The 27,747-nt window shown below is 52.6% G+C and overlaps 2 protein-coding genes across 2 annotated transcripts in view; both read left to right on the forward strand.

Moving 5' to 3' along the window:
• SLC13A3 (solute carrier family 13 member 3) overlaps nucleotides 1–11,719 on the forward strand; it is a 74,089-nt gene extending 62,370 nt beyond the window's left edge. The window contains exons 11-13 of the mRNA XM_049649928.1: nucleotides 3,856–4,017; nucleotides 7,231–7,368; nucleotides 10,143–11,719. Coding sequence (XP_049505885.1) covers nucleotides 3,856–4,017; nucleotides 7,231–7,368; nucleotides 10,143–10,319 — 477 coding nt within the window. The 3' untranslated portion in view covers nucleotides 10,320–11,719. The remainder of the gene's footprint in view (nucleotides 1–3,855; nucleotides 4,018–7,230; nucleotides 7,369–10,142) is intronic.
• A 6,936-nt stretch (nucleotides 11,720–18,655) lies between these two features.
• Nucleotides 18,656–25,972, forward strand: OCSTAMP (osteoclast stimulatory transmembrane protein). Its single transcript, XM_049650388.1, is given in 4 exon segments — nucleotides 18,656–18,662; nucleotides 19,047–19,070; nucleotides 21,151–22,235; nucleotides 25,167–25,972. Coding segments are annotated over 4 exon segments (1,920 nt in total). The 3' UTR covers nucleotides 25,971–25,972.
• The last annotated feature ends 1,775 nt before the right edge of the window (nucleotides 25,973–27,747 follow it).

Here is a 27,747-nt window from a genome sequence, read left to right on the forward strand (position 1 = left end):
GGGGGGGGGGGGGGGGGGGGGGTTGCACGTCTTGTACCTCAGCTGCGTGTTTCAGATTCCTCATCTGTAAAATGGGAATAATAATGGCGCCGTGCCACAGACTTGTGACAGTTATTGGATGAGTCGATGCCCGTGGAGACCTCAGAACGTGGCCGACGCAGTTGGTTATGATGACCGAATGTGGGAGCAAAGGGGGAAATGGCGTGGAGGTTCTTGCCTGAGCAACTTGCCTGAGCAGAGGAGACGGTCCTCTACCCCAGAGGCTCCTCTGAGCTTGGGATGTGGTGGGAAAAGCCCCGCTCTCGGGGGGGGGGGGGGGGGGGGGCTGGGCCGCGGGGCCACTGGCCATCTGGGAGGTCAGTCTGGCTCCTGGCCCGGCCCTGGGCGGTCGCCGGGGTTTCTGTTCAACAAGGCCTTTGTGTGGCAGCTGCCCGCTTCCCCCAACCCCGGCTGGTACCATCCCCTGCCCAGGCCCGCGCGGCCTGCCCCAGGCGGGACCAGAGCGCTCATGGCACATCCCGCTTCTCGGCCCCTGCCCGGTACCCTCCCCAGGCCACAGCCAGGCCTCCTGGGGCTTACAGGTCCTCGGACGGGGTCCAGGGTGAGCCTGGGTGTGTGGACCCCCAAGTGCTGGTTCAGAAGGGCTAGAAGCAGATCCCGGTGCTTGCTTTGAGCTTGAGCAACTCACTTAAACCTGCTCAGTGTCCTCACTACGCTTCTCTCCTGCTGTAAAAACTGCCCATTACTCCCGATATATTCAGACTCTAGTCTGAAGGCTTCCTGGGCCTACACACAAGGCCCAGCATGGCCTGGCCCCTGCCTACCTCCCTGTCGTCGGCCCCTGCCTCTGTCCCCTGATTGGCTCCCCTCCAGTCCCACTGGCCCCTCGATGCTCTTCAGCTACCCTAGACTCATTTGCACCCCTGGACCTTTGCATCTGCTTTCTTTCTGCCTAATGCTCTTCCCTGAGATCTCTGAGTCCTGGCCCTTCAGGTCATTTCCAAGGTCACCAACTCAGAGGCCCTCCCTGGCACCATCTCTAAAGTAGCCTCGCCTATAATCCCTCTCCCTGTTACCACCCCACTTATTTCCTTCCTTATTCCCTTCCCCCAAATTGCCCTGTTCATTTCTCGGTTGGTGTCTCCCTTACTAGAACGTCAGCGCCATGAGGGCAGGGATCATATATGTCTCATTCACTACTGTTCCAGCATCCAGAAGAGTCCCGGTACATAACACGCGCAATAAATATTTGTTGGACGTGTCGTAAAATGGGCTGTTTTTAGCACTGCCGATATGATGTGTGGAAAGTGCACAGGGCTGATACATACCAGGTGCTAAAGCCAGGGGCACCTTCAGCCCTCGTCCTTGAATTGTGAGTACAGTTTTACCATCTCGTGAGTTGAAAATTGGTCTTCCTCTGGCACCTTTAAGCACATCTCATTTCATCTCCATCCGAATAAACTTATCTACAAACACATTGAGGTTATAGGAGCTTGAGAGTAAGTCAGAGTGGAGCAAACCCTGTAGGCAAGCAGAAATGTGTTTATGTTCCCTATCCCTCATTTTCTGCTGGAGAGTCACCTCGATGATGATGGCCATGGTGATGATGATAATGATGACGGACGACTGACTGGCATTATCATGTCATTGGAGAGGTAGCCTGTTGAAGAAAGTGCTAGAGTCCCAGCTCAAAATTCCAACCCTAGGGCAAATTACTTCACTTACTCAGGCAAGTTACCACCTCTGTGTGCCTCAGTTTCTTCAGTCATAAGATGGAGATAATTATACCACTTACCTCATGGAGCTGTTACGGGGATTAAATGAGCTAATATTAGCCCAGTCTTTGGACGAGTGCCTCGCACAGAGTGAACTCTACATTACGTGCGTGTTGAATTAAAGAAATAGTAATGAATCCTATCCAGGACTTACTATGTAGAGGAACCGTGTTTTGCGCGTCTTTGTCTAATCCTTACTGCCAACTCCTTGAAGAAAGCGAGGGACAGAGATGTTCATCGATCTGCCCAACATCGTACAGCTTGTAAACAGCACAGTGGTCTGAATGTTCACACGTGTGCAGGAAGCCTTCTCTTTTTCCTTTCCCTGGATCAAATTCACTGGTTCTCTTTCCTTAGGAATTATTATACAGAGTTGTATTCGAACCGCTGAGCCTGGTGTGTTTTCTGAGGCTCTTAAAGATGGTCAAGCCTCTCCCTTCCCATCCTGCAACATGGCCTCAGGCACCTCTTGACATCTTTGGGGGGCCATAAGGAACACAGTTTGACAACCACCGCACTGGGCAATTTCTGACTGTCTCCCCTTGTGACTCGAAGCTACTAATGACAGCTGGCACGTGTGGGGCCCTCACCAGGTACCCAGGCATTTTCCAACTGCTTTATAGATTAGCTCCTTTTCTCCCAACAGTAACCTTCTGGGACAGGCGCTGTTACACCCTCGTTTACAGATTTAAACAAAATTAAGGCACAGAGAGGTTAAGTTGCTTGCCCGGGACAGCACAGCTAGAAAGGATTAAGGTGGGGAACAAGGTCATTCTGATTCCAGAGCCCTTTCTCCTCATCCTCTGGGTATACAACCTCCAACCTTGCTTGTTGCATGGTTCCCCCTGGAACACCATGGCGCTGTGTGTTTCCAAGGAAACAGAGCTTTGATACCGAAGGGACTGGGAAAGGGCAGGCGAAGCCCTTTGGAGTCCCCAAGAGAACCCAAGGAAGCAGGGGGTTCTGCCGCTGCCCCTGCGGGACCGCCCTCTGACGGCAGAAGCTGAGCCAAGGACCCGTAGGGGCTGCGACCTTGGCCGGAAGCCCACCACCCAGAGGCCCAGCCACTGGGAAGCTTTTGGCTTCTCATTCATCCACGTCATTAATATTCCTCCTCTCCAGCCTCTCTCCCTTAAATCGCGCACACGGCCGCCAGTCTCCTAGGAGTGGCCTCTGGGAAAAACCAGTGGCCCCATTTTTTCCTTGCACGGTTCCCTGGGCCAGGGGAGGGCTGGGACCTTGACTGCCACTCGCCATAATTTCTAGGCTATCAAACAGTGCCGACCGAGGTACAGATGTAAAAGAAGCAAGTTAATTTTACAGTCTCTTCTAGAGAAAAATATCTTTAAGCATTTATGATTCGTTCCTGGAAAGTAACTTTTAAGTCAAATTCTGGGGACAAGTATAGTATAGTATTTTATTTATGTAAATACGTAGGGTGCTTGGGTGGCTCAGTCGGTTAAAGCATCTGACTTCGGCTCAGGTCATGATCTCTTGGTCTGTGAGTTCAAGCCCTGCATCGGGCTCTGTGCTGACAGCTCAGAGCCTGGAGCCTGTTTGGGATTCTGTGTCCCCCTCTCTCTCTGCCCCTCCCCCACTCATTCTCTCTCCCTCCCTCTCTCTCTCTCAAAAATAAACATAAAAAATTTAAAAAAGTAGTATGCTGTGTTCTAGAATCCATTATGAAATTTTAAGTTCTAGAGAAGCGGTAAATTTTCTTTTTTTTTTTTTATACGATTGGTTTAATTTTTTCTCAGCAGGAAAAAAAAGCGGTACATTTTCTATTAACCATAAAAGAAATGTGTAAAGATCCTTTGAAAACACCGAAGCGTGCTGGTCTCAGAGGATACTGGGTTGCAAAAAGGGCTGTGGTAAAGGTTCACTTGATTGCATATCTGAATACCCCTGAGTGGAGTAACTCCTGAAGAAGTCAGCAGAAGAGAGCCTGGAGACCATTCTGTAGCACTGATGGTCACCACTGTGGTCCGTCCTAACGACCTTCCTGGGCCCAGCCCTCGGGGGGGGGGGGGTGGCAGCTGGGGCTGGGCCGGCTCTGAACAGAGGCCCCCCGCCCCCGCAGGAGTCGGGGCTATCGGCGTGGATCGGTGGGCAGCTGCACCCCCTAGAGAACGTGCCGCCCCCGCTGGCCGTGCTGCTCATCACTGTCGTCGTGGCCTTCTTCACCGAGTTTGCCAGCAACACGGCCACTATCATCATCTTCCTCCCCGTCCTGGCGGAGCTGGTGAGAGTCCTGGCCGGTAGGGCGGGCGCGGGGGGGGGGGGGGGGGGGGGGGGGGGGGGGGGAGGAGGGCGCGGAGGGTGGGTGCTCCAGAAATCTCTCCCCTGCCACTTGGGAGCTCCGTGGGGGGCTACAGGTGCCATCGCCCTCTTCTAAACCGCATGAACGTGTTAGACCCTGATTTTTTTTTTAATACTGATTTTTTTCTTTTTTCTTATTTAAAAAAAAATTTTTTTAACGTTTATTTATTTTTGAGACAGAGAGAGACAGAGCATGAACAGGGGAGGGGCAGAGAGAGAGGGAGACACAGAATCCGAAGCAGGCTCCAGGCTCTGAGCCGTCAGCCCAGAGCCCGACGCGGGGCTCGAACTCACGGACCGTGAGATCGTGACCGGAGTTGAAGTCGGACGCTTAACCGACTGAGCCACCCAGGCGCCCCTGATTTTTTTTTTTCTTTAAGAAATACACAGAGTAAATATTTTCAAAAGTGCACCCAATTTCTTCCTTCGGAGAGGTTTCTAGGAAGATAGAAATTGTCAAATTTGGATTCAGACGAAGTAGAAAGATCTGAGTAAGGCAAATAACCACAGAAGAAACTCTAATGGTAGGCGCAGTTCTAACCTCCCTCTAGAGAAGGGTTTCTCAGCACTATTGACATTTGGGGCCAAAGAGCTGTCTGTTGTGTGGGGCTGCCCTGGACACGGTAGGACAGTCAGCAGCCCTGGTCGCCGCCTGCTAGGTGCCAGCCAAGAGCTTCCCCTAAATCATGACAATCAAAAACGTCTCCAGACGTTGCCAAGCGTCCCCTGGTCGGGGGTGGGGGACAAAACCATCATCAGTTGAGAACTGCCACCCTAAAAAATCACCAGCCCATCCTCAGAGGGTTAGCTGGGTGACAGCTAGCAGACCTTCAAAGGGCAGATCGTTCCCACCTTATTCAAACTATTTCAGAGCACGGAAAGACAGAGAAAGCCATGCAACCCAGGAATAAGGTTGGCAAAACGCAGCCGCTGAAACCAAAGGACAGCAGAGCGGTGGGTGGGGGGGCGGGGTGTAGTCACGACTCAATCTCACACGTAAACACAGATGCAAATAGCAAAATAGATCTGGGCGCGAACCAAAAGAACAACGCATCCCCATCAAATAGAGTCTATGTTAGGAATTTCAAAACTGATTAACATTAGAAACGATGGGCTTGGTTCTGTATTTAAATAGATTAGAGAAGACTTCAGCGGAGGATTATCTCAATAGAATCCAAAATTGATCAGATTAAATCAGCGTTGCAACTCCAGGCTTTGTGTGCGAACAGTAAGCGAACCAGGCACGCTTATCTGAGCCACTTTGTTTTTGGCTTTTGTCGGCTTATTTCAATTTGTAAGGGAGTTCGCACTGCATTAGCACACGGAGGTGTACTTTATCCTTCTTCAGGGAATAGAGGATATTCTGTTACCAGTGGATGGCAGTGGGTTTATTTCAGATCTTCAGTGATGGACACGTAGGTTTGCTTCCAGCCTTTGCTGTGGTCCAGCAATACTCGCCGGACCTTTCCTTGTCTGTGCGCCTTTGAGTCCATCTAGATACGTTCCTGGATGAGATCCCTGGATCGGAGAGCTTGTGCGTGTATACTTTTGTTAGAAGTGGGCAAACTGCCCTCCAAAGTGGGCATGCCATTCTCCCTCCCGCCAGTAGTGAGGGGAGGGGGGTCCCCAAACCTTGCCACGTGTGATTGGACTTAATCACACCCTTCACCGGGCTCTGAGGGAGCAGATGATTGGGAGAGAGGGGACACTTCAGGGTGATGGGGGGAGGAGAAGCAGGGACCCAGCCAGGTCTGTTGGGGCGACTTTTGCTGGAGAAGACACTGGCAAATCACACAGGCTTCCAAATGTTGCTTGTCATCAAAACCCAAACGTTTTACGTGTCAGGGGACGAATTTAGCACTGAGAAAAGTTATATGCTTTGGGTTATAAAAATTTGCCAGAGGGGCCAAAAATGTCCTATTTTATTTTATTTTTTTTTAATATTTTTTTAACGTTTATTTATTTTTGAGACAGAGAGAGACAGAGCATGAACGGGGGAGGGTCAGAGAGAGAGGGAGACACAGAATCAGAAGCAGGCTCCAGGCTCTGAGCCATCAGCCCAGAGCCCGACGCGGGGCTCGAACTCACGGACCGTGAGATTGTGACCTGAGCTGAAGTCGGATGTTTAACCAACTGAGCCACCCAGGCGCCCCTAAAAAATGTCCTATTTTAAATACAATAGAGAAGAAACCCACGTGAATTGTAGATGAATATGTCATTTGGGGGAGGTGACGAACCAGTGGCCCACTGAACGAGGTCAACACACAGACATATTTGATTCACACAATCTTAGAAATCGGGAAATGCTTATCGACAGATGTGTCCTTGAAATCTGGTGAGGCCCCAAGTAAAGGTGTGGACTGTTTGGCCAAGGGAAGGACCAGGCAGGGGACTTGTTACTTTGTTTTACTATTTAAAAAAAAAAATTGTAAACATTTATTTATTTATGGGGGGGGGGCAGAGAGAGAATCCCAAGCAGGCCCCACACTGTCAGCGCAGAGCCCGACGTGGGGCTCGAATTCATGAACCTGTGAGATCGTGACCTGAGCCAAAATCAAGAGTCAGACACTCAACCGACTGAGCTGCCCAGGCGCCCCAGGACTTGATATTTTAGAGCCATGGTTCTCTGGACCCACAGCAGCAGCAGGGAACTCATTTCGAATGCAGGCTCTTGGGGCCACCCCAGACCTGCTGAATCAGAAACTCTGGGCAAAGTGGGGCCGCCATGCCGTGTTTTAGCAAGCCCTCCAGGTATGATGCTGCACTCTCAGGCTGGAGAAGGTGTGTTCTAGATAAATCTTCCCAGCCCATCCTCCCCAGTGAACATGCAGTGTGGCCCCAGGATGTCACTAACCTGGGGAATGTCCTCTCCACGTGTCCTTTGATTTGGGTTCTCTTCTTGTCTGTCTCTACTGTTGCCTGTGGATCTGCGTTTCTGGTTCTATCTCTCCTTGTGTCGTCTCCCAACCTGTCTTCTCGTCTGCTGCCACTGTTCTCTGCCAGTCTCCGTCTATGCGTCCCTGTGCGTCTCTTTCCGTGTCTTACCTGTTGTGGCTTTCAACCGTCTCCATCGGTTGTCATCGCTTCTCTCTCTTTCCCTGCCGGGGTCACCGCCCCCGCCCCTGCCTCGGTCCAGGCCATCCGCCTGAGGGTGCACCCCCTCTACTTGATGGTCCCCGGCACAGTCAGCTGCTCCTATGCCTTCATGCTCCCGGTCTCGACGCCCCCCAACTCGATTGCCTTCGCCTCTGGACACTTGCTGGTCAAAGACATGGTGAGTCCTGGCGCGTCCCAACAGAGGCCCGAGACTGGGGGTGGACAGCAGGTGCCGGGTGAGACGTCTGGGCGGGACCCCTGGTCCCACTTTACCAAACCCCAGTTTCTGAATAAGTCATTCGGAGCCGGACCAGGGGGATCCGCTTTAACAGACACTCTGGGATGATTCTTGTGCTTGGACAATTTCAGGAAATGGCCTTCGTGATGACTTTCCAGAGTCTGCTTCAGGGACAAGGGATTTCCTCCCCTCTCTGGGCACTGCTCTCTTTTCTTACTTGTTCCTCCGGCTGCTCTGTGCCTGGAATCTTTAGGAGGGAGGAACTGGGGTAGCAGCAGTGGGGAGACCCGCCGGTGTGTTCCCTCTCCCCTCGCTCCCCTGCTGAACCCTCTCCTCCCTCCCTCCCCTGCCTCCCCTGCTGCTTCCACTGGCTGCCTGGGGCACTCAGGGAATGCAAATCCAAAGCTGGTGTAACTGAAGAGGGTGGTGTTCCCAGTCCAGGCTCTCCAGGCCCAGATACCCCAGCAGGAGCTGGGGAGGGAGAAAGAAAGGGGGTGGACAAGAGTGAGAGACGGAAAGAGGTCACAGAGCAAACAGAGAGAAGGAGGAGGCTGGTGTGCCTGGAATTGGGAAGATGAGACCAGAGGCCCGGGAGGGGAGGTCGGTGCACAGCATGCAAGGCACAGACTTAGGATATTATTCAGCGCACAGTGGGAGGACTTTCAAGGGATTTAAGCAGGGCAAGGCTGGGTCTGAGAGCCCAGGGGAGGGTCCCACAGGGTCAGCCAAAAGGGTCCTTGGCTTCACGCAGGACAGAAATCAAATGTGAGCCAGAGACAGTGAAAACAGAGTTTACTGAAGAGTATGAGAGACAGAGAATAATGGACAGAGTGTCTGGGAGACCCTCAGAATGGAGAGAAAAATGAGTCTCCTCGTTGCTCGGGGTTTGGGGTTTATACTGGAATAGGGTCTAGGGAACGCGTGTGTTCCTTTAAGAATCCGCTAGGGTCCAATCAAAGAAGAGTCCGGTGAGCCATAGATGTTATTCCATGAATCCCCGAAGGTAAGGGTACGTGTTTGGGATCTGGCCCTTAGGTGTTATCAGGTGTTCGGGGCCTAGGACAAAACAGAGAATGATTCACTTTCTTGCTTCCCCCTCGAGGTGGGAAAAGAGCTTCTTGGCTTATTCAGAGGCAGAATCCGGAACATGAGGATACGGAGCCTGGCAGAAAAACAGCAGAGATGGAGACTTTCTAGAGTGGAGTCCCTTCAGCTGTCCGATGTCACAGGGATGTGGTTTCACTCGTGCCCCTCCGAGATGGCTTTGGCTGCCGGGTGGAGTGGACTGCTGGGGGCTGGGGGCCAGTGTGGAAAGGGAGGCTGCTTAGGGAAGGCAGAAATGGAGATGTGACGCCCATCCTGGGAACAAAGAGACACGAGAGAAATGGAGAGGCTCTGAGAGGTAGAGGCCCGCCAAGAGCACAGAGAGGGACAGAAAGATGCCGAGGGGCACAAGGAGGCACAGAGAGGCGCTGGCTCTGGAGGCTTGGGTCCAGACAGTGATGATGTAGGCAGTTGACGTAACATATGTGGGACTAAGCAGGCATTTTGAGGCAGGCTCCCAGGAGCGCAGCCCTCTTCCTGGTCGCCCCAAAGCTTAGGCGTGTCCCCTTCCAGTCCTCCAAAGTTGCCAGGGTTTGAAGGTACCCCCAAGAGCAAAGGCAGGATAGCACGACACAGTTCGACCTTGTTGCTTGGCATACGCCCTTCACGACTTGATGCCCTTTCCGCGAACCATCCGTGGCAATGTTTACCTAACAATTTTAATCAACTTGCATTTAAAAAAAAAAACTTAAGAGTATTTGAAAAGAAGAGTTTCCGCTGCAATCTGTACATGGAAAGCTGGTAACGTATGCCACAGAAGGGAAGTCTAAAAATAAACGCAGACCAAAGAAAGCAAAATAATTACTTTTGCTCCGATAGCAATTGCCCTGGAGAAGGTTCTGAACCCCTCCTTGTCAAAGAGGGCCATTGGCGAGGAAGAGAGAGCGTTAAGGGCGTGAGGCGCACCCGAGGGAGACCTTCTCTGCGAGGAAAAGGTCCAAAGGGGGATTGAAAAGGGAGTCACTTGCTTACCGTGCAGTTCACAGCTGGGCAAGGCCAAGATGGGACATCAGAAAACCCCGATGAGAAACAGGGATTTTCAGCCCCAGGTTGGACTGAGTGGCCCAGGAGGTTGGCCCCGGGGAAGAAGCAACCTTGTTCTAGCCACGTGTTCTAGCTTCTTAAAAAGGTCAAAACTTCCATCAGACAAACCTTCGCAACAAGTAAGTATAGCCTTAAGTAGACGTGTAGTGTGTATGTGTGTATGTGTGTGTATGTGTGTGTGCGTGTGTGTTACTGGTCAAACCAGATCATTTGCAAGCTGTGTGACGTGGGTAAGCCAACTTCTCTGAGCCTCAGTTTCCTCTTCTGTAAAGTGGGAATAATAATAATAATCACCTGCGAAGGGTTGCTTTCAGGGTTAAGGGACACATCTGTGTGACAGAGTACCTGACACCTAGAAACCACTCGATGGCTGGGGACGTTTGCAGCTCTTTGAGGGACAGCCCAGGGTCATGTAAAGAGGGGAGGGTTGTGGGCATCCACCGGCCTCATGTCCTGGAACCATCGCTTCCGGGCTGGGAGACCTTGAGTGAATGACTTCCTTGACTCTGAGTGTGGGTTTTCCCATTCGTACGATGACTCCTTCCTTACTCTGGGCTCCGTTTCAGGTGCGGACGGGCCTCCTGATGAACCTGATGGGCGTCCTGCTGCTCAGCTTGGCCATGAATACTTGGGCACAGACCATCTTCCAGCTGGGCACCTTTCCGGATTGGGCTGACATCCACTCAGCCAACATCACATCACTGCCGTCCGCCTTGCCCAACGACACATTTCGGACCCTTTGAGCCCCGCTCCGGGACTCTCTTTGGGCTGGGCCCTCCCAGAAGGCTTTTGCCATCACCGGCTGCTAGGAAACAAGCTCTCTGAGCTGTTCTGTGGCTAGGATGCAAAGGAGCCTTATTTCAGCAACCTGGAATGGTGTTTGTCTTAAACAGTTGGAAACGGGGGCCACCGAATCTCATGGGCACAACTGACATCCCCCACTGCCTGCTTTAGGTTTCACTCTGGAGAGATCATCTCGCCTTTAGAGCTCGCCTGCCTCACAGAGGCTTTTGGGGCTGCGCTGTGCCAGTCCTTCACAGGCGGTGTGTGTTCTGCTCGGCTGGTGCCCCTCCCGTGCCCGTCGTTTGAATTTTACCGCTGCCAATCCCCGGCAGCTAGGGTTATTTCCAATCCCTGGAGACGGGGGGAGGGACAGATGACTTCCTGAGGAGGTGGAGGCTGTGCAAAGCCTCCCTGCTGCTCCTCTGTGCGCCTGAGCACGCCAGGAGAGTTCTAGAAATCCCAGCTGACGCCTCTACCCACCCTGTTTAGGATTTTCCTGTTTAATCGAGTCAGTTTGACCGTAATTCTGGGGTCAGGCCAAGCCTGGGCCCTAATGTCTCACCAGTGGCCCAAGGTTCTTCCAGCAAGGACTCCCGTCCTTTGAGGGCCTTTGAGGCCATCAGCCCTTCCTCGTTCCAGCAGCTGGTCTTTACCTCCCCACCCACACCCCAGGGGGTAAGCATGTTTAATGAGCCAAGGCCACGTATTTCAGAGATGAGAAAAAAAAAAAAAAGTCAGAAGATAGATTGGAGCCTCGTAATAGGCCAGGGTGAAATTTCTCAGGCAGGCAAAATATCGGAACCCTCTTCTCCAGATGGGGTCGAGGGAGACTCCCCTGAGCCAGTGGCTGGTGGGAGCTGTCCTAGAAGATGGGATCCCTCCCTGTTTCCAGCAGAAACGTCTGGGCATCCCCCGTGAACAGCACAGTATTAGGTCCCGTGGGTGCTCAGAAAGTGGAAAGAGCCGCCCAGCGTTAGCCTGGCTCCAAGCAAAGGTGCCAGGAAGGGGTCCAGAAGCCTTATGTCTCCCCTTCCTACGCATCTGAGGGCTGAGGTTCTCTGGGCAGCGTGGGCTGGGAAGGCAGCACCCAGAGACTGAACTCAGTATGGTACGAGTGAGTCACAGATGTTTCCCTGGGAGCAGGAGGGAGAGAGGAGAGGCCTCCAAGTTGGAGAATGCGATGCATCTCTTCCCACGTGAGCACTTTAGTATTTAGCCACAGTTACAGCCCATGGGGGTTGGAGGCTGCTCTCCTGGAGAACAGGGGACGGGAGAAACCCATGGGACCTGTAACCTGATGAATTGTGATTTCGAATCCTGATTGAAAACACTATAAAATAAAGAATGTGAATCAGCAGTGGACCTAGAGGTTATTTGCTTTGTGGACATAAGAAAGTTTTAAAGCTTTAAAGCCACAAACTCCTGAGCTGGGAGTTCCACAGAATTGACCTCCCTGACTTAACTTCCTTATTGCCCTTCCCCCTCCACTCTAACCACATGCTTCAACTGTCCTGCCCCGGGGCCTTTACACATGCTTCCCCCCCCCCCCCCCCCCCCCCCCCCCGCCCCTGCCAAGAACACTCTGCTGCCACATATGTGCTTGTTTCCTCACTTTATTCAGGCCTCTGCCCAAATGTCACCTCCCCGGAGAAGCTTCACTAACCATCTAGTCTAAAATCTTGCCCTCATTACTCTCCAGCTCCTTACTCTGCTGTATTTTTCTTCGTCGTGTTTAGTCAAGACACCGTATTGTGTATTTTCTAGAATATCAGCCTATCAGAATACAAACTTTATTTTGTTGAGTGCCGTAACTCTGGTATCTAGAATGGTTTCTGGCACATAATAGGTGCTCAGTAAATATTTGATAAATGAATCTGTACCAAAATTTATGAGCCAGCAATCTCGGCCTCTGATCTGAGGTCTGCTCTATTCATTTCTTTGTTCACTCCTTCTTCCACTCATTCATTCAACAATATTTATGTAAAACCTGATTATGGGCTCCTTCACTGTCCCCATCCACATGGAACTTACATTCTAGGTAAGGAGACAGGCAGTGGGCAGGTAAACAGATAAAATCACTCTGGGTCATGAGGCAGGGTAAGAAGAAAATGAAACTGGACAATGTGACCAACTGACTCAGAAGCTACTTCGGCCGGGGGTGGTCAGGGAGGACTTCTCTGAGGAGGTGGCATTGGCCTGAGACCAGGAGTCAGCCACGTGCCGATGGAGGCATGGGAGGAAGGTGGGCCGCAGGAGGGGTGCAGAGTCGTTGGAAATACACATGAGACTCGCGTCCGGAATGCAACGGGTGTCGGAAAGAGCAAATACAAAACAAAACATCTGTTTTAGTTAACTGGCTACATTAACAAACCACCCCAAAACTCAGGCCCCAGAACACAGCGGCTTATTGGCTTATGTTTCTGCATTTAGACAGAGATCTGCAGGGACGGTTTCGTCTCTGCTCCAGATGGGGTGTCCAGGGCAACTCAGCGGGGAGTTTAGCTGGACCTTGAATGTCCACGATGACCACGGAGCCTCCGCAGTCATGTGGCTTCTCCAGAGGTCTAGCCCAGACCTCTGAACCTGACGGTGGGCTTCTCAGAAGGCAAAAGCAGTAGCTACACAGCCCCTTACGGGCCGGGCTCGCGAATCGAAGAACTCAATTCTGCCACATTCTATTGGTCAAAGCAAGCCAAGGGTTACCTGGTTCAAGGGGAGGGGAACAGGTCCCAGCCTTCATGGGAGGAGTGGTATCCACGTACAGAGAGGGGAAGAGGCTTGGCCGCTGTCTTTGGAAGACGCCTGCCCTGACACCCAGAGCAGGGAGAGATACGGCTGTGCCGCTCTGAAGCAGGGCGTCGAGATGGCCAGAGCTTGGTAAAGAGATGCTCGAACCCATTTGCAATCAGATAAATGCAAGTTCAACCAAGATGCCAATCCCACCAGTGGGAACCAGGAAAGGGAACGACACGCGATAGTGAAACAGAAGGAAACAGACGCCCTCCCGTCCTGCGGGGGAGACGATAACTCCTCACTGGCAGCCTGGCAAGCAACTGGGCAGTAATTAGGGGGAATTTGTTACCTGCGTTCCCTGTGGCCCGGTTTTCCTCCTTCTGGGTTCGTGTCCCGGCAAAATCATCCCACGGTTCCTACGGGGACAATGTAGGAGGATGTTTGGGCACCGCCGTTTGAGGAACCCAGGAGCTGGAGGCCACCTAGATGACCACCATGGGGGTGGCAGTATTTAAGTAAAATACGGGGAAGCACACCGTGGAAAGCACGACAGCCCGCAGAAGTGATGAACAATGGGTACGTGGAAGGACTGGATAGATACGCGCATATTCTGGTGCAGATATCAAGAAATTAGAGAGTCAGGTGGGCAGAAGAACGGAAGTGGTGACGTCAAATGGAAAACAAGGCAAATAAAAGCCACTAGATGAGGGGTTCAACGAGCCACTTTGGACTCCTGGCTCTACATGCGACAAGCTGTGTGACCCTGAGGACGTCCTTTATGCTTGGGGCTTGGGTTTCCTCATCTGAGAGATAAAGAGTGCGTAGTCAGGGTCTTGAAAGGAAATATATAAAGTAGCTAATTTGAGGATAGCTTAGGAACGGGTCTAGTTACAGGGTGTGGGCAGAGGACATGGAAACCATGAGGGGAAGTGCAGATCCTCGGTGGTGGGAGAGGGGTGAGGGAGAGGGGGTGGCTCCTTTACTCCTGGGACACATACAGCCCAAGACGACTCTGAAAGGGGGACACTGCCTCGGATCTTTCTCTTCAGCCACCCTCAGCTCTCCCACTGGCGCTCCCCATGACCAACCCAACTGTATCCGTCGGGGTTCTCCAGAGAAAGCAGAACCAACAGGATGCATATATGTGCATCTATATGTATATCCAGGAAAGAGTCCAAAGGCAATCCGCTGGCAGAATTCCCTCTCGCTCAGGGGAAGGCAGTCTTTTGTTCTACTCAGACCTTCAACTGATTGGACGAGGCCCACCCCATTAGGAGGGGGCAGTCTGATTTACTCAGACTCCATTGATCTAAATATAAATCTCATCCAAAAAGTCCCTCACAGAAACAGCTAGAATAACGTTTGACCAAATAGCTGGATGCTGTGGCCCAGCCACGTGGACACGGAAATCTCACCATCACACCTACGGAAGCCAGAATGCGGGAGGGCCCTCTGAGGCAGCCCATCCAGGTGAAGCTCCAGGGATCAGGGCAGGGAGGAGAGCAGACAATGTGCCTGGAGGGGTAAACCGAGAAAACACGGCACGGAAGGTTTAGACCAAATCGGAGCTTGTAATCTAGCGGTCCCTGGGTCTGCCTCCAGCCCATAGTCAGGGTCTCTTGCCCCCTCTCATGAGTTTTAAACTATTAATTGATTGCTAATATTTTAAACTCAGAAAATGTCACGTTAGAACCTAGTTTTGTGCTGCTCTTAGAAAAGAAAGTGTCAGAAGGTCTGGCAACATGGGACCCTATTGCTATCTGGCAACAGTAGTTTGGAGTTGAGTAGTGGTGGTGGGAAAACTCAAGTTGGAGGGTAAACTCTCTTGTTTGCCACAGTCCCCACCCCTCCTTAATGTCTTAGGCTGACTCTCTTCATTGTAATTTTTTTTTTTAATTTTTAAAAAAATTTTTTATTTATTTTTGAGAGAGAAAGAGAGAGAGTGCGAGTAGAAGAGGAACAGAGAGAGAGGGAGACACAAAATCCAAAGCAGGCTCCAGGCTCTGAGCTGTCAGCACAGAGCCCGACACGGTGCCCGAATCCATGGACGGTGAGATCATGACCTGAGCCGAAGTCGGATGCTCAACCGACTGAGCCACCCAGGTGCCCCAAGACTCTCTTCATTTTATTTATTTATTTTTAAATTTTTTGATGTTTATCATTTATTTTTGAGAGAGAGAGACAGACTGAGAGTGGGGGAGGGGCAGAGAGAGAGGGAGACACAGAATGTGAAGCAGGCTCCAGGCTCTGAGCTGTCAGCACAGAGCCCGATGCGGGGCTCGAACTCACGGACCATGAGAATGACCTGAGCCAAAAACGGATGCTTAACCAACTGAGCCACCCGCGTGCCCCAAGACTCTCTTCACTTTAAAACACAGATTTTTAGGAGCGCCTGGGTGGCTCAGTCAGTTAAGTGTCCGACTTCGGGCCGGGTCATGATCTCATGGTTCATGGGTTCGAGCCCTGCATCGGGCTCACTGCTCTGTCAGCACAGAGCCGAGAGCCTGTTTTGGATTCTGTGTCTCCTTCTGTCTCTCTCTGCCCCTCCCCCACTTGTATTCTCTCTCTCTCTCTCTCTCTCTCTCTGTCTCTCTCAAAAATAAACATTTTTTAAAAATTTTAAAAATAAAAACACAGGTTTTTAAAACAGAGTACAAAAAAGGAAGATAATATATCCCCTTAATGTTATACTGATTACATTTCGCGAGGATACTATTTGGGAGACATTAGGTTGAATAAAACATCTGATCAAAGTAAATTTCAGTTTTTTATGTGGCTACTAGAAAATGTCTCATTATATACTCGGCCCACATTCTGTTTCTGTTGGATACTATTATCTGTTTGGTAAGACTTTAGCCGCCTCCCCACATTCTCAGACCGAGGGGGTGGTGGCAATATTCTATGCCCACAGGCTGTACAACTCAACGACTCCCGTGTTCCATGGACTACTGATTCTGACTCTGGACCTGAAGGCTCACCACTTCCTCTTCCTGTTCTGTCTTATGGTTCTGAATCTTCCACCCAGAAATTCCCCCCAACAAAGCTGCTTCTATTTCTGATGATTCAGAAGACACTTCTGGATGTAGGATGTGTAGCCAGGCCAGCTTTACAGAGGCAGAAGTGACTGCCTACATGTGCTGAGAAGAGCCAAAAATATCTTCTGCCCCTTCCCCCGCTGCACCACCGAACTCCCAGATCTTACGTATTCCTCGGAGGCCTTCAGGAAATGGTCAACATGGTCCTTTAACCGATCGGCTGTCCGGTCTCAGCACACAAACTGGGCGAATGCCGGGGTCTTCCGGGATGGCTCCCCTCGGACCAGCACGATGCCCTGAAATTTCCTGTGCGAGGGGGACCCAGGCTAGGGATCTGACTTGTGGGCATCACAGAGGCCTGTATTATCAGTGAGGTCTGAGCAGCCTGGGGCTCACGGAGGCCGAGCTGTCAGCCCAGGTCTGAGAAAGCAGGGCAGGAGTATTTGGCTGTTATGCCCTGGGTGCTCTGCATACATTATTTCATTGAATCCTCAAAGAATCCTAAGAAGTAGGTAGGAGTAGTCTCACGAGAGCAGAGTCCACACAAGTTCAGAGAAGGACAGTTTTCTTGTCCAAGGTTGCACAGCACAGGAAGTGCAAAGCTGGCATTCAAGTGCAGACCGACTACCGTTAACCCCGGGGCCCCTGCAGTTCGGAGGGACCCTCAGACGGCTCCCTACGTCAGCCCCACAGAGGCTTTCTGCAGAGGTTGTGAGTCGAGAGCCCTCTTGCTGGCTTCGGCCCACGGACCTGTTAAGGTTGGTCCGCACAACGGTCTTTTCTTTTTCTTTTTTTAATGCTGGCTTGAAAAACTTGGAGACTCTTACGCCCAAAATGGGAATGACGGGCATCTTCGGAAACATTGGGAAATCTGGTCATGTTGGGCCTTTGTTCACGGGACCGGAGCAGGGTAGAAGCTGTCCTTTCCGAAAGGGTCTACACGCGGCAGCTCACTTCTGTTTCCGTGTGTTCTGCTCTGCCCCTTAGCTGGCCGGCCTCCACACGTGCATGTGTTTCCTGCTCCCTGCCTGCTCTGTGCGCTCCATGTTTGGTGCCCGGCCTGAGTCCCTGGAGGGGCTCGTGGTCTGGGAAGGGTGTCAGGCCCTCCGAGGGCCACAGGTGTCTCATTCATTTGTGTGACTATGAGAATGTCACTTCCCCTATCCGGGCCACAGAACAGCCCCCTTCAGACCTGAGCAAGTGGCTGAGGCAACGTGTCCTTATAAAGGAAAATGTGGGGGAGTCTGGAATACGGCTTCACTGGCCCATCCCGTGGGGGTGGAGGCCTGGGGGCGCAGGGGAGGCCTCCCTGGAGGAGGCAGCCTGCTGGCAGTGATGGAGGACAAAGACGCTGGGGGGCGAAGTGTCTGCTTCCGGGCAAGGACTGGCTCTCAGGACAGCCCAGAAGTGTATCTGCCAGACAATGTCTACAGCAGAGCACGTATACAGAGACCTCACACTTATTAAGTGCCTACTGTTTGTAGTTTCAGGTGCATCTGAAGGTAACCATGAGTCTTGTGATTCCTTCCCTCCACACCAGTAGAGCAGAGTGGTTGACCAGTAGACTCTGGAGCAGGACCGTTGGGTATAGATCATGGCTCTACCCCTTCCTGGCTGAGTGGCTTGGTTAAGGGAGTTAATTCTTCGGGGCTCGTTTTCTGAACTGAAGAATGAGATAACTTACCAAAAGGGTTGTCGGAAATAAGGATTCAGGGGATTCAAACAGAACTATCGAGGAGCCTGATGCTTAGCAAGTGCTCAGTAAATGTTAACTGTTACTGTTGTTGCTCCCTCTTAAGAGGAGGCAACTGAACCAGAGAGATGAGGTCACCTGCTCAAGGTCGCGCAGGTAGGGAGGGACAGAGCTGTGACTTGAAGCCAGGTGCATGTCAGGCTAAAGACAGAAGGCCAGCTGGAGAGGGAACCAGCTGAGTGGAGAGCCACTATGCTTGGAAAAGAGTCTCAGCCAAGGTGCCAGTGTCTCTGGTGGGTTCCCACCACGCAGAGTTGGGGATCGGGTCCTCTTGGGGCACACAGCTGTGGAGGGTGAGGGCAAGGCAAAGCCAAACAGGGCTCAAGTCCTGCTGTTGCCACTGCTGAGCGGTGTGGCTTCTCTGAGCCCCGGTTTCTTCCTGTGCGAAGTGAGAGCAGTTCCACCTTCCTGCTATCAGGATTACAGACATCGCTTGGAAAAGGCTCTTTCCTCCCACACCTCCTACCCACTCCCGCCTGCCAGAAGAGGAGGAAGCAGCTTGCCCGGCCCTCCGGGAGGTGGGCCCAGGCGGGGCGGGACAAGGTAACCAGGAGGGTTTAATTACAGGCCAAAAAGCAGAAGCACCAGGGTCTCCTAAGTTCTGGAGAAGGCAGTTCCCCCCACTTCCTCTCCACCTGCCCATCGCTGCCTGAGCCCGCCCGCCCGGATCCACAGCTATTCAGGAAGCATGAAAACCGCTGAGCACCTCGCCAGGACCGGGTAGGTCTGGGGACCCTGGACTCTGGGACCACAGGCAAGAAAACGGCAGTCGGGCATGGCGGGTGCGGGCTTCGGCCCCAAGCTCTGCCATTCCCTGGCCGTGTGACTTCGGGTACATCTCCACCCCTCCGGACCTCGGTTTCCCCAGCTGTGAATGAGAGTCGTGATAACGACTCTCATTGTAAGAACTGACCGAGAAAACGCACGCACAGCGCTTGCCATCACGCTCAGCTCGGAGTACGCACGCACAGCAAGCAGGTGCTCCTTGCACAGTAGGAGGAGGTTTAGTCCTAAATTGAGATGCCCTCCGGGGCTAGAAAGGCCACAATTCGTCTTCTCTAACTGCCAGTGGGTCCGTGGTACTGCCCAGCTTGTAGCAGTTCCCGGGTTCGTCTACCCTCCCAGCCTCCCGGCCCCCTATTTTCTACCCTCTCCTTCTTCTTCAGGCCTGCCCTGCACGGCCTCGTCCGGTACGCTCTCCATCCGTGCGGACCTCGCTTTCCTGCTACCCTGAGCAAACAGAAGCAGTCACACCACAGCTGACACCCGCTGCACGCAGACACCATTCTAGACGCTTGTGGCGTATCAGGGACACCGAGGAGCCACTCGCTGCCCCGGTGGCACGGAGCTCCAGTGACAGATCACAGCCGATGCAGTACTTACTACGTTCCAGACACAGAGTGGCCCTCTGAGGTCCTACTTCAGGGCACCATTTTACAGACATGAGTCCCATTGTTTATGCAAATGAGAAAACTGAGGCCCGGAGGGATTAGAAACCTTGACCAAGGTCACACGGACCGTGAGTAGTGAGGCGAGGATTTGGACCCAGGCAGTCTGGAGGCCACGCCCTTAATCATTGCTCCTTTCCGTGTCGGAGGAACTGAGATGTACGTGCCCACACTTTGCCCGTCCATTCACGGTCATCTGAGCCCGTGTCCTCTGCCTTCCCATGTGCTACATGGGATGACCACCCTGCTCTTTTCTGAGACCCGCCCTCAGATTTTGTGCTGTCGATCATACCCCCCTGCCCCCACCTGTGAGCCTCCCTTTGTCCATGCCCCCTCTTGATTGGCAAACCTGCTAGAGTCTCTCCCATCCGTGTCCCGTCCCCACCATCGGCCACGGCACCATTTCTGTGCCCCTTTATTGCAAAAACGAGTCAGAAGAGTTGTCGGGACTCGGGTCTCACATTCTTCTCCTTCCAGTCTCTCCTGGGCCCACTCTAGTTGGGTTTTGGCCCAAGGTGCCACCAAGCTACCTTTGGGCTGTCTCCAGGGACCTCCTCCACATGGCGAAATCCAATGGTCATTCCTCAGCCCTCGGCCTTGTTGACCCATCAGCAGCACCTGACCTATGTGGTCGCCCCCCTCTTCTTGGAACATTTTACTTGCTTGGCTTCCCAGACACCACATCACCTTGGCTTCTCGGCCTCCTTCTCGCCTCCAACCTGTTCACCCTGGAGTGCGAGGGCTCAGTCCTTGAGTCTCTGTCCTCCCCGCTTAACACACTGTCCTGAGGAGTCGGCTCCCGCCCCCTGGCTTCAAGTGTCATCTATAAATCAACGACTTCGTATCTCATTTATTTCCCGTCTCTGGAAACGACGCCTCGGTGTTGCAGTCGCTCAGGCATCAAACCCCATGGTCATCCTCCACTCCCTCCTCCTCTTCGCTCCCCCAGCCAATCAGACGGCCAGTTGTAGTGGTTCTTCCAGCAGAACGTACCCAGAACCCAACCTCTTTTGACTACACCTCGGCCGTCATCTTTAATGTGGGCTGGATGAGGGCGGGGACTCTTGTCCGTTTCATTCATTCCTGTTTCTCCAATGGCGAGCACACAGTAGTTGCTTGCTGAATATTTTTTTTTAATTTAAAACATTTATTTATTATTAAGAGACAGAGAGAGACAGAGCATGAGCGGGGGAGGGGCAGAGAGAGGAGGAGACACAGAATCCGAAGCAGGCTCCAGGCCCTGAGCTGTCAGCACAGAGCCCGACGCGGGGCTCGAACTCACTGACCGCGAGATCATGACCTGAGCCGAAGTCGGACGCTTAACCGACTGAGCCACCCAGGCGCCCCTGAATAGTTTTGAATGAATAAGTATAAGGACAGCAGAGTAGAAAAGTTCCTGAGTGGCCAACGGATCCACGCTCCTGCCCCTCCACGTTATAGAGGAGATCTTGAGGCCCGTGGAGAAGGGATCACACAACAGGCCAGCAAGACTGTGAATTCAAGTAAAATAGTATGTCCCTCTCCCCATGTTTTTTTCCTCTTTCTTATTCTCTCTCCTCTGCACTTCTCTCTCTGCGGCTCTTTCATTCCCCGGGGCCGGGCACCCTCGCCAAACCGGAATGGTGGACACAGGCAGCCCAGACATTCCCCCTCACCTCCCCAGAAACTGCACGGAAACTGGGCGCCTCCCAACAACTCCAGTGGGAATAGCCCTAGGGCAGGCTCTGACTGGTTCGGGGCGGGTGGTGGGGGTTTAGGGGTAGCCACGGGGGAAGGGTGCCGAGCCCTGTGGCTAAGGGGTGGAGCCTGTGAGCAATCGAAGGGTTTTGTGGATCAGGGGCCTTGGGCAGACAGCCAACCCCTCGTCCTCCTGAAAGACGTCCCCCCGATTTCCTTGTGTGCAGGTGGAGGGTCTGGCACTTGGGGCTCCGCAAGGCCCTTGTCCCACTGCAGGCTGCCTGGGTCGCCTTCTCTCAGCCTGTCCCAACCAGCTGTGGCCAGCTGCTAACCCAGCTCCTCCTGTGCGGTTGCCCGGCCGTTGCTGCTGCGGGTCTGACGCACCGCTGGCTCGTGTCCTCGCTGCTTTACCCTCCGGGACCCTCAGCCACAGTGGCCACTGTCTGCGGCCTCCTGGTCTTCCTGGTCCTGGGCTTGGTGCCCCCCGCGCGCTGCCTGTTTGCACTCAGCGTCCCCACCCTGAGCACGGAGCAGGGCCGCCGCCTGCTCCTGTCCTGGAGCGCCGCCACCCTGGCCGTCGCCGTGGTGCCCAACGTCTTGGCCAACGTGGGCGCGGCCGGGCAGGTGCTGAGATGTGTCACAGAGGGCTCCCTGGAAAGCCTGCTCAACACCACTCACCGGCTGCACACAGCGTCCGGGGCTCTGGGCCCCGCTGGCCGAGCAGGCGGCCGGGGCTTGACCCTCCAGGCCCAGGGCAACGGCTCTGTATTCCTGCTTCACATGCTCAGGGTCACTCAGCAGGTGCTGGAGGACTTCTCTGGTCTGGAGTCCCTGGTCCGGGCGGCCGTGCTGGGGACCCAGCAGGTGGTCGCGGGGCTCTTTGTGCTGGGCCTCCTCGTGGACTCCGGCTGGTACCTCCACCGCTACCTGACGGACCTGCGGTTTGACAATATCTACGCCACACGACAACTGGCTTCGCGGCTGGCCGAGGCCCAGGCCACACACCTGGTGGCCTCCCCCCCAGCCTGGCTGCTCTGGGCCGCCCGGCCGAGGCTGTCCCAGGGGGAGCTGCTGAGCTGTCTCCTGAGGCTGGGACTGCTCACCCTGCCCCTGATGGCCACAGCTGTGATGGTGGCTACAGACCACGTGGCCTTTCTCCTGGCTCAGGCAGCCGTGGACTGGGCGCAGAAACTGCCTGCCGTGCCCACCACGCTCACGGTCAAGTATGATGTAAGTAGGGTGATGGGAAGAGAGGACTAGAGTCCTCTAGGAAGCCCCCTCGGAAGGGCTAGGGTGTGTTAACCATTTGATCTGCAACTGAATTTTATTTGCCTTCGAGTCCCAGCCCTTGGAGAAGCTACGGGAACCTGGGGCATTCACAGGCTCCTGTAAGTCCCACCGCAGCCTGATGCGCTGGGTTCTATTTTCACCCCGAGTACAGGAGAGGACACAGATACCCAGAGGCTTTAAAATAATTCGATGCTTGGGGCGCCTGGGTGGCTCAGTCGGTTGAGCGTCCGGCTTCGGCTCAGGTCATGATCTCTCGGTCCGTGAGTTCGAGCCCCGCATCGGGCTCTGTGCTGACAGCTCGGAGCCTGGAGGCTGCTTCGGATTCTGTGTCTCCCTCTTTCTCTGCCCCTCCCCTGTTCATGCTCTCTCTCTCTCTGTGTCTCAAAAATAAACAAAATGTTAAAAAAAATTAAAAAAAAAAATTAATTCGATGCCCAAGGTCACTCTTTTCTTACGTGGCAGCAAGTCTTAGTCTCTTTTTCCTCACTTGTACAAAGTGGATCAGTCCCCCTCACCCCACAAGGTTATTGTGAGTCTTAACAAGTGGTAGTTTGTAAAAGTACCCAGGCGCTCCAGGCCACACAGGAGGGGGTTGATAAATAGCGGCTATCATTAAAAGCTGACATCTGTATATATCAGACTGTATATATTGAATGATCTAGGCCAGGAGTCCGCCAACTATGGCCCGCGGGCCAAACTCTGCTGGCTTCCCGTTTTTGTAAATTAAGTTTTATTGGAACATAACCATGCCATTTGTTTACGTGTTTGCTGTGGCTTTTCAACAAAGTTGATAGTTGAATCAAGGACTGTATGATCTGTGTATGATCTAAAATAGTTACCATTTTACTAGTGACATATAAAATATTTACCATCTGTGTTCCATTGGATATATTTATTATCCGATCAAGATTTGTGGTTTTCAATCTTTTGCCAAAAATCTTTTTTTTTTTTTTTTTAATGATGAGATCTCACACAAAACTCCACTGCATAAAACCAAAGTTCAGACTCTGAGTGAATAATATTAATGGCTAATATTTAGTAAGTACTTACTATATCCTAAGAAAGTGCTTTCTCAAACTGCATGAAATCAATTTAATCAACTTGGGAGGTTATGGCCACTTTTTTTTTAATGAAATCAAATAGACTAGAAATTTATGAGAGTATATTGTAAAGGATAAGGTTAAGGTTTTGTTTTTATGACATTTTTCTCTGATCACAATACAATCTGTGCTTGGAAGGTGCTGTGAAACGCGTTTCATATGGGAAGGGGGGGGTCACAGTAAAGAAATGTATCAGGCATTGTCCTGAGGGTGGCACCTGATTTACCTCATTTCATCAAATCCAAGATGTCATTGATTGCAAATCACATGATCATTTTTATGTGTCATTAGGAAAGAAAATGCTGCCAATCAAACCAAGACGCAATGCCTTCTTATCATTTAGAAGTAAAAAATATATACTTCTTATTTATTTTGAGAGAGAGGGAGAGTGGGGGTGGGGCAGAGAGAGACAGAATCCCAAGCTCGATCCCAAGAACCATGAGATCATGACCTGAGCTGAAAAGAGTCGGATGCTTAACCGACTGAGCCACTCAGGCGCCTCTTATCATTCAGAATTTTAATTGTATTCATATAAAATAGTTCACTTCTCATTTCACATAGACTTATCTTATCTTTCTCAGGTATGGAAAAAAAGAAAAACGGTGGATTCGTTTTGTGATGTTTTCCTAAAACGTCCTTCCATTCAAGCCTGACTCCTCTGAATGGCTCTGCTTGAGTTCTCAGCGTCTGTGGGTTTTCACCCAATATTACCGGCCTCTGTGCCTTCGAGAGCTGGTGATGCCCCGCTATCATTTCCAGCATTTTCCTCCAAGCTGCAGACGCCCACTCTGCAAGCTTTCTTGCTGGCACCCTCTGGCCCTCTCACAAAGCGTGAAATGGCACAAGTGTGGAATGGGGTTACAAATCCCATTGCTTGAAAGACACATCTTGATCTCAAAGAGGTTAAAATGTGGGGGGAGAGATGAATCCCCAAACCGACGAAATGTGATAGCTCACTGTGCCTGGCCGAGAAGTTGGCCCTGGGCAGACCAGGATCCAACCCAAGAAGTCTGGCTCCAAAGGTCAGATGGTTAACCTCTGACCTCCCTGCCTCCCCCTGCTGTGCTCCAACATACCCCAAGGGAATTGTAGAGCTTAGGAATAGGCTCAGGGTGTTGGCACTCCCCTTGGCTGGGACTGATTCCCGGGCTGGCCACATGTAACACTAGGGGACCTTAGATTTCCCATCTTTTGTCTTTTTTTTTTTTTTAGTGTTTATTTATTTTTTAAAGACAGAGCACGAGTGGGGGAGGGGCAGAGAGAGAGAGCGAGACACAGAATCCGAAGCAGGCTCCAGGCTAGGAGCCCTCAGCACAGAGCCCGATGCGGGGCTCGAACCCACAAACCCGGAGATCATGACCTGAGCCGAAGTGGACGCCCAACTGTCTGAGTCACCCGGGCGCCCCAGGTTTCCCATCTTTTCAGCAAGGCTCGTTCTGGGCTCAAGCTCATAGGATTGCCCATATTTGATGAAAAAGACGTCTAAAATATTCACTAAAGGGCTTAGCAAAGAGTAAATGACCAAAGCACCCGTTTGTTTTCTTTAAAGTATTCTGCTCAGAAAGTAATAATGAAAACAGCATTTGTACGGTGCTTTTTGTTTGTCAAAAAGCCTGCCTCAGACTCCCCATCTCATCAGGCCGTCCTCCACCCCCAGGAGGCTGCCTTAGTTCTGCGCCCATTTTGCAGATGAGGACAAGCCTGCACGAGTGGCGGGAGACAGGGGATGGCTGGAGCGTCTGTTGACTTGGCCTTTTTCTCCTCTTTCGAGGCCACGTACACGGTCCTGGGTTTCGTCCCCTTTCTCTTCAACCAGCCGCCTCCGGAGAGCCCCTTCCTCTCTGCTCACAGGTCCTTCCAGTGGGAGCTCCGCCTCACCTCCCAGGGCTGCCGGCTGCTGCCCGCCCGGCGCCCCCACGCGGCCGCCCCCCTGGCTGCCGGCGCCCTGCAGCTGGCGGCCTGCGCCACCGTCCTGCTGGAGACCTACGCCCGGCGCCTGCGGCACACCGTCGCCGCTTCCTTCTTCTCGGCCCAGGAGGCCAGGAGGGCCCGCCACCTTCACGCCCGGCTCCAGCGCAGATACGACAGGCGCCCAGGCCAGCAGCTGCCCCCGGAGACCCCCTCCTGCTTCTGACACCCGGGCCTGCCGGCACCCGGCCCGGCATGTAAGGCAGAGGGGAAGCAGCGCGGGAGCCACACAGACCTTGGTCCTTGCTGTGTGACCTTGGGTGGATTGCTTCGCCTCTCTGAGCCTCAGTTTCTATGCCTGCATAATGACTGCATAATAATAACCCATGTGACCTACTTTCCACGGAGGGGGGGCGGGGGAATGTGGGAAGGGAGGAATTCGATACTGGGGCGTAAAAAGGCCTCGAGAAGCAGTAAAGCATTCTGCACAGTGACCCACGAGGAAGTGCAGAGACAGCCCCAGGTTCCTCCAGACCAGCTGGGGATCAGTGAAGGCTCTCACCTGCATCAGGGGCCTCCCACTGGCAGATGGAAACTTTGCCTAGCGAGATGTGCCCAAATGCTCCCGGAACTTATTGATATGTCCCCCGAATCTTCTGAGGTTTAGCAGCCTAACATTTTCTTGATTTTCTAAATGAAGTATTTATTAAATCCTAAATTAGATTATGTTACTCCTTTGTTTCAAAATCCTTTGGGGATTTCCCGACCAGGCTTGCCAGCGTTTAGCAAATAAAAATACATGATACCTGGGTCCATTTGAATTTCAGACAAATAACAAATACGGGTTTAGTGTAAGTACGTCCTTGGGACTTTCTTCTACTGAACATACTTGTACTAAGCCTGCATTTGCTGCTTATCTGAAATTCAAATTGAACCGAGTTATCCATATTTTATCTGGCAACTGTATCCCCATCCAGGTTCTAGTAAACCCCCAGCTCCCTCCCCTGTGGGCTTGGTATTATTCCCTGTTTTCCCCTCCAGGTCATTCTCTGCCCTTCTCTTTCCCAGGAATCAAAACTCCGTGAATTGCATCACCCCGGCTCCCTTGGCCTCTGACTTCTAGTCGGGCTCAGCCAGTGGGAGTCACTGGCAGGCCATCCAGAGGGAGAGAGGAGAGAGATGTCAGGGTATTCATTCCTGCAGCCCTCTGGGCTGTTTGGCAGGGACGGCATTCCATTACCAGCAGCCACAGCTCCTGTCTGGCTGGGGGGGCCCCTCGTCGGTGGCTAGAGATCCCCCTGGGTTCTGAAGGGGCACAGCTTCCAGGGTTGCTGGTTTCTGAAGGCCTCGCCATCCTTCTTCCCTTTACCAAGTCCCCGCCTCTGTACCTTCCTCAAACTCTCTTTAGTTTCTCCCTTTGAGACCACCGACCCTTTCCTGCCAGGAAATTGATGTGCCCTGGGTCACAAAGCCCTGCTCAAGCCAGCCTCTCCCTCCCTCCCTCTGCCCCCCGGCTGCCTGGACTTCAGCTCCTCAGACACACCAGGCTGGCTTGCACCTCAGGGCAATGCCCTTGCTGTTCCCAAATCCTGGAACACGCTTCCTTCACGTCTTGGCATGGACCGTTTCTTTGCATCCTTTGGGGATTGGCTCAAACGTCACCTCCTCGGGAAAGCCCTCCCTGACCACTCTACCTAATATTGCCTTATCCCAGCCAGTTTCACTCCATCACAGGAGTGGGCGCTTGCTCATCTGTGAGCCAATTCTGGCCTGCTGCCTTGTTTTGTGACCAGAATTTTATTGGAACATTGCCACACCCATTAGTTTGAGTACTGTCTCTGGCTGCTTCTGCTCTGATGGCAGATTTGAGCAGTCGAGATGGGGACTGCGTGGCTCACAAAGTCGGAAATACGTACTATCTGGCTCTTTAACTAAAAGGTTTGCTGACCCCTGATCTATCATATCAAATTGTTTCCTCTTCTCCATAAATACCCTCATCGATATTCTTTACTATCTTACGTATCCATTTAGAGATTTAGCTACTTCCTTGTTTGTTCCTTGCCGTGTGTTTCATGTCGCCCCGCAAGAGTGTAAACACCGTACGATGTGTCTGGTCCTCCACGGTATTTCCAGTTCCTAACGCAGTGCCTGGTGCAGAGTAAGCACTCGGTAAAAATCAGTTCAACGACCAGGTATCTGGAGGTGGGACTGCGCCGCCCCCTCTGGTCTCAGCTCCTTTTCCTGAAGATTTGGGGCTTGCAGCAGGGAATGGTCAGGCCCTGGAGGCAGCCCGCATTGCACCAAAATTTGTGGCCAAAGGGGAAATGGACAGAGCAGTTGAGAAAGAGTTCCCCAGGCAAGTGTTTGGACTTAAACAGCCAGCGTGCGCTGTGAGTCACCAACCCGGGTTAGCTGAGCCCCACTCTTGCCATTTTGCCACCCAC

This window comes from Panthera uncia (genome assembly GCF_023721935.1).
Source record: "Panthera uncia isolate 11264 chromosome A3 unlocalized genomic scaffold, Puncia_PCG_1.0 HiC_scaffold_11, whole genome shotgun sequence".
Taxonomy (NCBI): domain Eukaryota; kingdom Metazoa; phylum Chordata; class Mammalia; order Carnivora; family Felidae; genus Panthera; species Panthera uncia.